Below are 15164 nucleotides of genomic sequence, written 5' to 3'. Positions count from 1 at the left end.
ATGTATGAGGACTAAGTACTGTAAAAGAATAACCAAAATCCGAGCGTTTGTTAAATTTATCAGCACCTATCGCTAATCCAATTTAGTACAAGGACAAAATGCTTTGTTTTCTCTCGAATTAACTACATTTTTGCATTGCGTTCGTATTGCGCAGTCAAAATATTATTGTTTTACTGCTTTTGCACTAAATGCATTAAACGTCGTTTTTCTTATAATAAAAACTTATAAAATATTAGATTTCATGTAACTTTATAATAGATACACCATAATATTATTATAGTATGGAAATAAGACTACAAACTATGTACAGCTACTTTTCTTTAATAACGGAAAATACTCTACAATATTAAAAACAATGCTGAGTTTAGTATTCCACTATCTTCTATTAAATTGCTCATATTATGGAAATATTATGTGAACGAAAATGGAAACTCGTTCGGAAAATTAGCAAACTGACAGTGACGAAAAACACATTTGAAAGATGGAAATTGTTGCATCTTTCATCGATCGCTTTGAAACGCAATAAGCTGAGGCGATCACTAGAATAACCGCAAAGCTAAACGACGCGATAGTCTCAAAGAAAACCAATGTGTAATTATGAGTTTGTAGTCTTCTAATTAGGTTAGGTTTAAAGATCTTTATTCTCTCTAAGACTTACATGTCAGAAAACACTGCTGTAGTTCTACCAGATTCTGATGGCAAGAAGTGAGAAAATAAATTAACTCTAGCAATGACGGGGTAATATAGGAATAAAACATTTTCATCTTTTTTTATTCCTTTAGCGGCTTATTCTGTGTGTGAAACATCAAGGATATTTTTTGTAAATCTGCTGTAAAAAGTTGCCATCACATTCTGGTAGACCTATATACTATACATCATTTTGTAACAGAAAATTCCAAAAAAAAATTTTTAATACATTGCGTTCATCAGTTAATTTTTTTAAGAGCCTATGCTGTCCCACTGCTGGGCAAAGGCCTCCCCCAAGTCCTTCCATTTATCCTGCTCCAACGCTAATTTTTATTATTATTCTCTATTTTATCAACTTTAGTTAAGTCTATTTAGGGTTAGATAGTAAAAAAGAGATCTACTTACTTTTTAATTTTATAGAATAGAAAAATTAAAAAGTTTTTTCTCAAAACTAGTACAGATTGAAAGATCCTCTATACAAACGTTGTCCCCAAATTTTTCACCCCTTGTCACAATATTTACCCCTTGAATCTTCGATCACTAGTATATATTTAGTGATCGAAGCCTTCAATATGTTATTGCTATCGTTGATCTACTGTCCCTAATGATGTTGGTCATTGATCATGATGATGATAGTAAAACACCAGGTGAAACGTGTTCGTAGATCCCATAAAATGGTTTATTTGGGAAACAAACATGGGATTGTTGTTTATCTTTATGTGGCGTCTGAAGACAATTAAAGTCCGTTACAGGTAGTACTATTTTAAATCTTTGGTGCCTTAGGCCTTAGGCAAAGGTAGATAGGTACCTTGGTCTTTTGAAAAATTGATAGCGGCGTGGGCGAAAATTTTCTAGACAGGAAAAATTTGACCCAGAGATAAAAATGTTTTTCTTTTAATTTTGCCTGGCAAAAAGCAGCTTTCTGCCTAGATCAATAACAAGGTAAGTAAGAATACAAAAATATTTCCAGAGTTTACAAGTTCATATTATAATATTCTAACAGTTAGTGTTTAGAATGAAGATTCTAGGAATCTGTGTCAATGTTACTATCTGTGTCAGGGACTCTCAGTCTCCTACTAATTTCTGAGTCAGATTATAAACAATAATTGTATTTTGAAACCAGATGACCTGGTAAACTTCGTATCACTTCCCTCATATAAATCTTACCTGAACTTTGAAAATTTGGCATGCAGGTAGATGTTATGACGTAGGCATCCGCTAAGAAAGGATTTTGATAAATTCCAACCCCAAGGGGTTAAAATAGGGGATGAAAGTTTGTATATAATAATATTTCTTACCGCGAGCGAAGCCGCGGGCAAAAGCTCGTTATGATATAATTGTCTTGAAGACTAAAATTAGCCAAATGGATTCAGCCGTTCTAGTGTTTTAGCAAGACTAAGAAAATAGAAAATTCCTTTTTGATTTGTTATTATTGATTACTTTCTCACAAAACATCGGAACGACATATTACATTCCCAGACCCTAGCCTACGTAGCCAGGACCTATATATCCAAATCAAATCGAATCATCCAAAAAATTCATAGTATTTTGGGGTCAGGGGTTAATTTTGAATTTCGAACTTACCTCTGTATTTCTTTCCAAGCAGATTCTGACGAATTAATGGGTTTTCCGGTCATATACACAGACAACTGACTGATACATCTTTTAAGTCCCGACATTATTTTTTTTAAAGTATTTTTCACCTCCACCGAGGTACCACTCACGCACTGTCTAACTGGAATGACTACGAACTAGAACTGTTAAAAGTGCACTCTTTCCACGATCGTCTCACTGAAAACTTCCTTAATATCGAACAGGAGTATCACAAATTTCCTCAGAGTCCCAAAAATCATTTTGGTGCGACGCACAGATAAAAAAATGGCACTCGAAACGACTAGAACTGATTATGAAGGGAATAAGTCGAAGACTGAGGCGCGGATGTTTGGCGAAACAGATGCGAAGTAACAACACAACTCCCGTGCCAAGGCGTCGCGTCGCCTCGTCGCCTACTCTATTTTTTTATGAAATCCACTAATTCGTCGTAAAGACTACGTCACATGCAGAAAACTTCAGCTGTATTAAGTATAGCTGAAATTGATATGCTCATATGCCAATCATTATAATTCTATTAACTTTCAAAATTGAAACAGCTCTACATAATGCTTATCCTTACTATATAATATTATAAATGCGGAAGTGTGTCTGTCTGTCTGTCACCTTTTCACACCCAAACCGCTGAACCGATTTTGCTGAAATTTGGTATGAAGATACTTTGAGTCCCGGGAAAGGACATAGGATACTTTTTATCCCGAAAAAATGTACGGTTCCCGCGCGATAAACAAATTTTAGCGCAACGGAGTTGCGGGCGTCATCTAGTTCGTAATAATTTCTTGTAGTCAAATAAACATCAGTGATCAGCTACAAGAATTCATAAGAAACTTATTGAGTAAATCATAAGGTACATTATTGATCAAATACTGTCTGCATATGTGGTACAATTATTAGCGCTAAAGCCTCTTAATCGTTTAATTAGCGGTATGGAGTGGCTTTGGGTCCAAGCAAAAGGATATTTTTTATCATGGAGAAGGTGTGGTTCCTGCACGATACACAAATTTCTGTACTGCAAAGTAGCTGGCAACAGCTAGTATAATATATTATTATTGATTATATTATCACTCAGAGCATCTCAGAATTAATAAATCTGTTTCCCATCAAACTGCTCTTAAAAGTTTTAAACTGCGAATTTACGATTACTATTCTTATGACGCATTAGATGACGCATCCTGAGTTAATATTGGTATTGTATTGATTAAACATTCTGTGCAACTAGTCTCTTAATATTAAACTTTGTTAACCCGCAGGACAAAATTAGAATATAATAATATTATATTATGACAAAATTTTAATAATTTAATATATTAACACCTATTCGTAGGTATCGCAGACACAATAGATTTTAATTGTTATGCGGCAGCCGGCTGCCGCTTAGGAATTGATGGGTTAATATTAAAAGCAAATGCTACACGCCCGCGGCCTCATCGCGTGCTGAAAAGAGGATGTGTGGTAGACTCAACGATATCAAAATAATTTCTATGGGTAGACTTGCATTTGTGATTAAGTCTTATAAAGTTTTGAAGAACTCTATATTTTCATTCGTTCTTTGTATGTGTAAAGAATGAGGCTTGTTAAAACCTCATTCTTTACACATACGCATTAATGCCCAAGTGAACCCAAAAATTGGGAAGTTGCAGACATTACTCGCCGATAATGATGATGAATCTTGGAAAGAAATGTTTTTTGTTTCCAAAGTCATTGCCGTCATGAATTATAATGTTTACGATGGATAAATTATTTGAACATTCGTAATATTTTCCATTCACACAAAATATTTTTATTTAACGTTTATTTCCGTGTTACGAAAAAAAGCGTAAGAAAAATACAAACATCTAAAGGCCGGTCGTGGGATAGATAGAAAATTTTAACAAGGCCCTCTACGAATCTTCAATTGCTTTATTTTATAAATAAGTTTAAGTAATTATCACTGGACCATGATAATTATATTAGATTACCCAAAAGCTACGGGCAAAAGCGAAGCGATGTACCCAAGGAACTTTTCCTTGTATTTGGGTTTTGACTAGGTATGAAATGACTACTAAAACTGTTATTCTCACGTAGATTTATTGATTACTAGTTGACACCCGCAACTCCGTTACGCCAAAATTCGTTAATCGCGTGGGAACCATACATTTTTCCGGGATCAAAAGTACCTTTTGTCCTTTCCCGGGACTCAAAGTATCTCCATGCCAAATTTCAACAAAATTGGTTCAGCGGTTAGGACGTAAAGAGGTAACAGACAGAGACACTTTCGCATTTATAATAATAAGATGTATAATGCGCTTATCGCATTTCCGACAAGTGAGATAGACCATATTATGAGTTCTTTTCAGAACAATATAGATGAAGTGGTTATGTATCTATTATGATCGTCTGGATAACATCTAATGGCATATCAGAGAATAATTTACGATACATTAATATTATTTAATTATAAACAATTCGAAGCTAATAGATATCAAGGACAGAAGCCAATTTGATAGCTGCGAAGGTATTTAGTCCAGTAGTCAAATACTTCGCTCAATTGAGATTGATATAAGTAACTATAATATTATGTTTATTACTTTTATGTTTATTTATCAAGTCAGGAATTTCTGAGATCATAATATTATCTTGGGTTTGTTACTTGGGTAGGTATATATTATCATAGGTTTTCTTGGTAGGATACCGCTGTCGATCCTGGCGACACAGGATAGTGGTGGGAATGTGCACCACACATTCCCACCACTATCCTGTGTCGCCAGGATAAAAAGTATTTTAACGGGCAATTGCCCGTTAAAATACTTTTTTTTAATTAAATTACAAAAGAGTAAACAGGTCAACTAATGGAAAGCAACTACTGTTATGCTAAGTACTCACATACGGTTTTTCTCGATAGTTTTACTCCAAATCGAGCAATAACCACCGTGTGGACCCATAAAGTTAGTATACCTAGCGGAATAGAGCAACAATCTCGAGCTGTCCAACGAAACCGAAATTGGTTTCAGCTGTGTGTAAAAATATGCGTACGTATACACTTACACAAGCATGATTGAACATGATTTCTATGAGATTAAATTGTCAACGTGCGGCACGTGCAAACTGGACGTCAAAAAAGAGTGCTGCTGTCATGTATCACACGTCTCTATTTACCACGCAGTGTTACTGATAGTGACATCTCTCTTACTTAGGCCTTTGTTTCTCTATTCCGCTAGGTATATTAACTTTATGTGTGGACCGCAAAACTGACAGCTCGAAGCCTCACTTCGAGCCGGCTCGATGGAATTAAATATGTCAAATATGTCATTTCCTTCGATTCGGAGTAAAACTATCGAGCAAAACCGTATGTGAGTACTTAGCAATACGGAGTTATATATTCTGTGCTACTGTCAACCTTAAAAACGTGTTTATGAGTTGTGACTGGAGCCGTCTTTTCTTCTTTTCCTTGAAAATTGAAACCTTCTTGAACTTAACTTCCCCTGTCTTTTATCATATCTCCTTTCTTATGCTCAAGATTTTATAGCGACTTTGTAAACAAGTTTCTTCCGCACGAGGAGATATTTGCATAAACGTTCAATCACGGCTCACGGGCACACCCTCCATTTAACAATTATGCGGGTACAATAATAAAATTCATTAAAAATGACACTGTTTGCATATTACTTACATTGAGTAGCAAGATCTCCCTTAACCCGGCGACAATGACGCCGGGTCATATTGACCTGAGCCATGTTCAATTGGATATATTTAGTCTTTGCGCCAATCGAATGTTTTCCAATCTTCGTATAGCTGGAGATACAACCCCCTTCCATCCGCTTAGCTGTTACGGCTAAAGCCATACCTCGTGTGTGAAGTATGTATGAGGAATTAAATACTCTGGTTTCCGATGTTAAAAATTTAATATGCTATTAATTTTTTCAGTTAAAATAAAGTACAAAATTACTTGCCTACTTTAAAACATTGAAAGACGAGTGAATGACTTTACGACATTGATCTTGAGGACGAAGAGGTATAAACCGATAAAATAAAATATCTCCAATGATTATACATCTCAGTAATTTACGTTGTTAATTTTCCGTGGTCGGTTTATACGTGAAAACTTCTATTTCGGTCTGAACTTTGTTCAATACTGTTGCCAAGGCGCTGGTTAATTCTAGTGACATACTGAAATAGATATCAAATTCATTCTGATTTCTGCATGTAATATCGCTGTTTTATTTTAGTTTTAATACGTTTCGATAGATGGCGTTGTTATTACGGAAATTGACAAATTGTATACTCAAGTGTTAAAATGTGGAAAGTTTTGATTAAAACAATTAAGTGCAATTTACTTCTTTAAGGTGACGCCGCGTTAAAGTAAAAAATCGTTTTGGATATGTTTTAGATCGCTTTGGATATGTTTGAGAGGCTGAGCCGGCCTCTCATAGAAAACAAGAAATGGAACAGCAAGAAACGGAAAGGGCGTAGGCGACAATATGGTTTTTGTCGCGTAATTTAAAACCATAAATATATTTCATATATGCTATGGGCAAATTATAGTGTACTATGTACATATTTTGGCAGCTTAAATCACTCTCCTCTGTTGCCAAAATTAGAATCCCTGTTTTTATAGAGGACTTTTTGATTAATTAATCTTTGTTATAAAAGTTGACCAATCGTGTTATGCTATGGGTAATTCAAAGATTAACACACGATTAATACTAACAATGAAATTAATTTCTTAGCTTTAGTCATTAAAGTCTTTAGGCAGCTAAATTATCAAGGCGTCACGTTAATTACGAAAAGTTGACTGTTCGATAATAAAGCCAATGACGTGTTAGTTACGTCAGTTATTTACGTAGTCATTGAAATTATTGTAAGTAATAGGTATTACTTGTTGCCACTCAATGTATGTTGTAAATAATTTTCGCGAGTTTTGAGAGATTTTCCCAAATTTTCACCAGTCGCAAAGGTCTCTATCTATACTATCACTAAAATTTCCTACATATTCACCAACGCAACTTAAGGGACGTTGGTGAAAAATGAAAGTTTTCACCAACATCGCTTAAGTTCTATTAATAGTTTTGTTGACAAATAGCTCAAAATTGGTGAAAACTGTTTTGTTATAAGAGAGGGAATAAGATGTATCAATCATAGATAGCATATCAGTAGATAGCATTAGGTACATACGTACTATAACATATTTTATATACTCAGGTGGTATTAATGTGGTTAGAATTCCATATTAAATATTCTTATACTTAAATAAATCAACGTGACTTACAAATTACAATCTGCAGTTTCTTTATAGCAATATATAATTGACATGAGTTTGGCCGAATGATGTCATTGCAATTAGCTGACAAAAACAAAGTCTAGCCATTGGTCATTGGTTAATGAACCTTTGGAGTGATTTTTAGGGTTCCGTATCCAAAGGGTAAAAACGGGTCCCAATTTCTAAGACTTTGCTGTCCGTCTGTCTGTCTCCAGGTTGTCTGTCAAAACCGCCATAGTTAGACTTCTGAAATTTTCACATAATGTGTATTTCTGTTACCGCTATTGCAAAAAATGTCAAATAGTAAAAAACAAAATACAATTTATATTCAAGAGGGATTCAGGGGTTAATATTTATTTGCCAATTTTTGCTCTATAACGGTACGGAGCCCTTCGTGCGCGAGTCCAACTCGCACTTGGCCGTTGTCTTTATCAACACAAAGGAGGTTAAATAGATAGATAATGCTGGCCGTATACCGGTCAATGCCGAGGCATTACGTGAGACATGCCAAGTTCATGTAGCACTGGTCTGTTATTGTCAAAATGTCGTGCCTTCTCCTTCTTTAATATGAAGATCGAAAGAGATGACAACACGATATTAACTTCAATTCTGACGCAAGTAGAGGCGATAATGGCCGGTTTACATTATTTTAATGTAAACGGGCACCGGAATTCACTGCAATTTTGTGCTTTCCAGTGCATTCCAGTTCCCGTTTACATTATTCCAGCAATTTATTATTTCGTACTTCGGTTTTAAGTGAAAGGTAAAAAATCATATAGAGATGAGAAGTAAAATCTCTCATCTTCTCATTTAGATAGATGATAGTAGTTCTCCGAGAGATAGAGATATCTCGGAGGACCAAGTCTTTTCTGAAAGATATCTGTCTCCATAGAATATACAGGGTGTAACAAAAATAAGTGATAATACTTTAGGGTGTGTACGTGTTCCTTGTAGTGAGTACACTGTGAAAGTAGCAGCGCTGAAAGACCAAATTTTTTTTTTCACTTTTGTATGGGAAAACTCGTGACGCTCGGGCCCTTGCCCATACAAAAGTGAAAAAAAATTTTGGTCTTTCAGCGCTGCTACTTTCACAGTGAACTCTCTACAAGGAACATGTACACACCCTTAAGTATTATCACTTATTTTTGTTACACACTGTAGAGTATAGAATAGATACAATTTAGGGAATGCAATCCCGCAAGATAATTTCAATCCCAGTATTTGCGGGATTGAACCATCACAATCCCGCTGGATCCCGGTATTTGCGGGATCCCGCAGGTTGATTTTAAACTTTTAAAATAAATCGTTATAATGATACTTGATATACCCCGTTTTATGCTCAGAAAGTCAAAGAAAACAAACTTTGTGGAACACTTTTTTACAGGGGTTTATTAATAAAAATAAAAGAAAACTATTTTTTTATATGTCTAGTGTCTAATCGTAATAATAATAGTTTAAAAAAAACTAAAAAAACTCACTTATTTATTTTCATCTTATAATTCAGTTTTTTTCGAAGTATAGATATAAAATTGAACTCAAAGAGTCCGCTACATACATACAGCCCAAACTTATAAAAGTATGTTAAAAAAGTTAAGGTATTCATTTTGTGTCGTCTGCCAAACGGCTCCTAATATTCCACACAATATAGGTAACCAACAGCTGAAAAAGTTAGCTCAGCTTCCACGCTGGTTGGTACAATTGTCATTAAAAGTGAATTGAAGGTAAATAATTGTTTAGTGGGCGGAGGTGCGTGAACTGGCTACTAGCAAGTAGCCAGTTCACGCACCTCCGCCTGCAGAGTTACACGTATGAATCACGCTTCTTTGTAATCCCGCCAGTCCCGCGGGATCCCTCTAAATTTTCGACCGGGATTAGCCCCGCAAAATACATGCGGGATCCCGGTATTTCGGGATCCCGGTATCTCGGTATTGCATTCCCTAAGATACATAGAGTATACATTCAAGGGGAACCATCATTTTGTTTTAGTATTCTGAAAGACGAAAGTGACTCATTACTCTATCACTCAAATAGCCTAAATAAATAATATAAATAAAACAAGTGACAGTGCGAATAAACTTTCTTTTACGCAGTCAAAGAATTTATCTTTAAGTACATTTACCTAATGTAATAACTAATAACGAATAGTATGCTATCTTGAGTGAATAAACATATTATATTTAGCACTAGGGCTGCCCCTTTTCGATAAGTTTTTGCAGATTTTCTCAATTGAATTGAAATAAGGACTGTAACTAAAATAATGACGTATCACGTACATTTTTGAAGAGTTTGAGGAAGGTCGTCACACTCGCCACAACTATTTCGGACCTAGACATTATATTGTTGCCAAGCCGACGCCATTTGCAAAGTGAACCAATTTTCAAACTGTAACGGTTGTTTGAATTCTTTCGTTTTTAGGGTTCCGTACCCATAGGGTAAAAACGGAACCCTATTACTAAGACTTCGATTTCTGTCCGTCTGTCTGTCTCCAGGTTGTATCTCAAAAACCGCTATAGCTAGATTTCTGAAATTTTCACAGATTGTGTATATCTGTTGCCGCTATAACAACAGATACTAAAACCAAAATAGTTTGAATATTTAAGGGGGGCTCCCATACAACAAACGTAATTTTTTTGCTATTTTTAGCTCGATTTCAATAATGGCAATAGGTGTCTACCTATTAACAGTATTTTGTGAACATTTCAAGTGTCTACTTGAAATGTTCACAAAATACTCAGTGGTATTTATATTTTTATAGTTGATAATATTTAAATAAAATAAATAATTAAGGGAGGCTCCCATACAAAAAACAATTTTTTTGTCTATTTTTGCTCTATACCTACTGGTACGGAACCTTCGTGCGCGAGTCCGACTCGCACTTGGCCGATTATTTACAAACTGCGAGAATTAGCAGTCAGAGCTGCAAAAAAGAAAAACTGATTGCCGATAGTCTATAGAGCGTATTGTACTCTTATATTGTACGTATGTAAAGGTATTAACTATTATACAGAATGTTTAAAAAGTAATTGATAATACTTTAAGATGTGTACAATGTATATTATGTCCATTACATAGAGTTCAATGTGAAAGTACTAGCAGCGCTGAAAGAGTAACTTTTTAAAAACCTTTTGTATGGGAAAATGCATGACGCGCGGGCCGCCCATACAAATAAGTTACTTACGTGGTAATTACATAAAAAAATATTGCTCTTTCAGCGCTGCAACTGTCACTCTTTACATGAGACTTTAACGTTGTTAGTGGCGGCCGAAAAGGAAGATCTTCCGACCGAGCGAGATAGCATGCTCGGTCAGGCCGAAGCCCATTGATGTCATTTCAGACGTTGTATATATCTTGCCGTTCTACGAAACTTCGATAGCGCGATGCAGGAATGTTAGGCGAATTGTGGGTACCGCCACAAGACTCATAATACAAGTCATACATAACCTAAATTATTATCACATATTTTTGTTACAGTCTATACAATTATTGTAAAAAAATTTCTTCATACCTAGGGTATGTTATTCGAATATTCGAATAGTCGTTTTATTCGAATATTCGACGATTTTATTATTCGAATATTCGCCAAATAATTTTTCGAATAATTCGAATAATAAGAATATTTTTATTTTTCTTTAAAATGCTATTAACACATAAAATTAATATGAACTAAGAACATAATTAAGTTTATTTTAGAAAAATAATATTATTTATGAATATTCTAGATCTTTTATGATATAAAAATCTGTTTTTAGTCTAACAAATTAATATATACGACCATTCATCGTCGCCGTTGACCATGTTTTAGTCGTTAGGATTCAACTTGGACTCAAGGACTTATTGACTACAGAACCCTAATACGGAACCCCGAACCAGCAGATTTTTTGTATGGTGATAGGTTATTTTATTTAATTTAACAGTAGCATTGTCGTTACAGATAGAACAATCCATATTTTAGGACCATCAAATCGAAATATTTAATCCTTTCTATCTCTGTTAGCTACATCTTTCGAGAATTTTCGCGGAGGAAATTGATGTTTTTCTTACACCTATTTTCTAACATACCCATTAAAGAATGTATAAATATTATTGACGAAAATTTTTGCACTTCAAATTTATTTTGAAACCGGTCGTGTAATTTGTTAAAATTTATAATTATTTCTGAATATAGTGGAAAAAGTGCACGAAAAATAGTGTTTTAGTGTTCAACATGAATTTCGGTGCCAGATCTCGGTCTTGGCCGAGAACGGAAACCCCGTCTCGGTCGGTGGCTCCCTAATATCATGTTATTAATGGCATTAGCAAACTTCAAGTTACTAAAGTCACCAGCTCCATGATTATTTCACCCTCCCCAGAGCTTCGTTGTAATTTTTTTCTTTGTTCGGTGTTTGTTTTCTAGCGGGCCTTTTTTATAGTTTCGAGCCACGTTGACACAGGCGAAGCCACCTACGTGAATCAGAATGTGGCTCGAAAATATCAAATAGACGGGTGAGCTGGCTCAGTATTATCCTATCAATCCCTAAGCGGCAGCCGGCTGCCGCATAACAATTGAAAATCTATTGTGTCTGCGATACCCACGATGGAGGTGTTAAGGAACAGATACCATAACGTCGTTAGACTAAGCATAATCACATTAGAAAGTAAAAGGTGGTACGATCGAAAACGGTTTACAATTTACAGCAGTTCCTTTGCCCAGCTGTAACCTTATATTATAAAGTTTTAAAGTGTTTAACAATGAACATTAACTGTTGATAAAAGTAAAAACAAGAATTATTTACTTTATACTATTAACAAAAAGGTTGTACAAAGCTTCGTTTTACTTTTAATCAGAGTTTTCAGCATTTTTCAGAATTTTCCAATTATTCGAATAATATTCGAATTATTCGAAAATTTTTGTAAAATATTCGAATTATTCGAATAGTAAATTTGTCGAATAATAACATTCCCTATTCATACCTGATTATTCACTTTTTGCTAAAATAAATAACGTGTCGTGTAAGTTGTGAATCATAAAATTGTTTTAATTTAATGTCAATTTCAATATTATTAATTATTATTGATTTAATGGTATAGATAATAGAATTCTCCTGAACGTTGAGTTGAAGTTCAAAGTAAAGTTAAAAATAGCTCTTATAAGACATTCGTATTACATAACACCCAATTCTTACATTGACCTTAACAATGAAGACTCAAGACTTGTTTATAATTGTTAATTTTTTTTAATAACGGAAAAATGTCTGTGATATAATATTTAAGAAGGAAGAAACATTTGATCGAGCAGTAAGATTAATCTTTATGTGAATTTAATGTTATAAAGCACTATGTTACTACAAAAATCTTGAGAGGTGTCAAGGGACACCAGGATGGATCGAAGTTATAAAAAAACGCCCAGTTGACACCCAGGAATACTATCCACACCCTCTGCCCCTACCGCGCAAGAACTAATAAAATGACGTGTCGTTACAACTTTTCCGTCTAGCCCCCTTTCGCAACGCGCGATAAGGAACTTCATTCCAATAAACAATACATTTTTTCTTCTATACTTTCGCCTGGCCTTACCTTACCTTAAGCAGACGATCTTCTATATTGGTGCAAGATTAACAAACAGACAAATACATATAATATTATGTTGCATTGGTAAAAGTACTCTATAATTTATTTGTTTAAATCTTGTCTTACTTTAGACTGTATATTATGCTAACCACAAACCATCCAGAAATAATTTACCTCTTCTGCCTGAGCCTTATGTCAATGGCATAAAGGTCCTCTCAAAGGTAAATTAATCCTGAATGGTGTATAGTTAGCGAATTTCAACACATTGACATGACATACTCCACTTTGGCGGGTGCTAATTGACTGACCGAAAAGGAATTACTAAACAAATGACGAGATATACGACTGACATGACTATATAGTGACGACTAATGTACAAACTCTACAAAGTATGATAAAATGATTGAGTTACTTATAACTTATAAGTACTACGTACTTGTACTCTATGGATAAAATTGAAGTATTCACTATTCTATAGAATAATTATGTCTATTTTCTAAGGCAGTGGTACTCAACCTTTTTTATGCGGGCCACAAACGTGTTTTGGACTCGCGCACGAAGGATTCCGTACCGATACAGAGCAAAAATAGGTTATAAAAAGTGTTTTTTGTATGGGAGCCCCCCTTAAATTTTTGTTTTATTTCAATATCATATTAAATATTAAAGAACACATATAAATAAAGAATGTATGAAAAATTCAAGTGCCTACCTCTTGCCATTATTGATATAGAGCGAAAAAGGCCGCAAAATCACGTTTGTTGTAGGGGAGCCCTATTTAAATATTAATTTTATTTTGTTTTCAGTATTTGTTGTTATAGCGGCAACAGATATACATAATCTGTGAAAATTTCAGAAGTCTAGCTATAGCGGTTCTTGAGATACAGCCTGGAGACAGACAGACGGACAGACAACGAAGTCTTAGTAATAGGGTCCCGTTTTTACTCTTTGGGTACGGAACCGTAAAAACCACAGCCGAACGTAGAACCTCCTCCTTTTTAAGTCGGTTAAAAATGCATTAATCTTCATTCCAAGAAAATTGTTATAATTTTCTTTTCATCAAGTGAAACTCATTACGATACGTTATGTTATTGTTTTCATTACAATTCACGTGTGAGTATGAGTCAGAGAATGACGGTAAGTATTATATAATTTACCTAGGCCTTGAGCAACTCAGGAGCCATTTTAAACCAATTAGTATCTTCATGTCAAGACTATAAGAGATATCTGTAAGGACTGCAAGGATGTCCGTCCAAGTAGGTTATGAGAGTAAACGAAGAAAGGGTGCTCTTGAGTACTGCGCACACACTTGGGCACTAGGAAAATCAATCCTGCGTAGTTTTGACGAAATTGGCCACCGTCATCGAAACTCAGAGAAAATCTATCAAAAGTATTGAAATGTTTTCTAGTCTTGAAAGTCTGAACATACAGGAACAGCCGAAGGTCTATGAGACGAAAGTATGTAGAGACTTAACTAAATTTAAATAAAACTAGTTAGCATTACAATAATTTTGTAACTTGAAAAACAAAATTACACAAACAAATTTTTTTTCCAACTTTTTGTTTCCAAAATTTACAAAAACTCAATGATAATATCGTGGATAAGATTATATTTCCTTGGAAATATACGCGTTTGTAACTTGTATAATTGCTATGTATTAAAAAAATATTGTTCTTGTAATTTGAATTTTGTGTTCAATGTTCATTAGCATGAGAATTGAGAACCTTTTCTCATCTTTTTACCATCAATCGGTTGCTAAATATTAATTTATTAAATTAACCGTACATTTTTGCCATCCGTAGATATAAAGTACCTATCTCCATAGCAACTTCCACCTAAATCGAGTCAGCCGTTTTAGTATGAAAAAGTTATAGACAGACACACAATAATAATATTATACTATTAATCGAATAGAAAATTAACTGAAATGTATTATTCCACGCATTCATTTTTGCATGAAGTTGGTCAAAAATTAATTTAGCATGTCGCGACGGGGCCCGGGAGCCGATAAAGGAAACGGGGTGAACAGTCCCGGCAAATATTGGCTTACCGTACACCGGTATGTTATGACTTATGCCATATCAC

At 34.7% G+C, this 15164-nt stretch overlaps 1 protein-coding gene across 5 annotated transcripts in view; it reads right to left on the bottom strand.

Annotated features, from left to right (window-relative positions):
• LOC121732810 (G protein-activated inward rectifier potassium channel 3-like) overlaps positions 1 to 15164 on the bottom strand; it is a 69624-nt gene that overhangs the window by 15456 nt on the left and 39004 nt on the right. For 2 of the 5 annotated variants that reach the window (XM_042122798.1, XM_042122797.1), the window contains exon 1: positions 2272 to 2625. The exons of the other annotated variants lie outside the window; for them this stretch is intronic. In XM_042122798.1, the coding sequence (XP_041978732.1) occupies positions 2272 to 2366 (95 nt within the window). In that variant the 5' untranslated portion in view covers positions 2367 to 2625. Of the gene's footprint in view, positions 1 to 2271; positions 2626 to 15164 lie in introns of those variants that run through there. 5 annotated transcript variants of the gene reach the window in all.

This window comes from Aricia agestis, chromosome 12 (genome assembly GCF_905147365.1).
Source record: "Aricia agestis chromosome 12, ilAriAges1.1, whole genome shotgun sequence".
NCBI lineage: Eukaryota > Metazoa > Arthropoda > Insecta > Lepidoptera > Lycaenidae > Aricia > Aricia agestis.
This window is presented reverse-complemented; position numbering and strand designations above follow the sequence as displayed.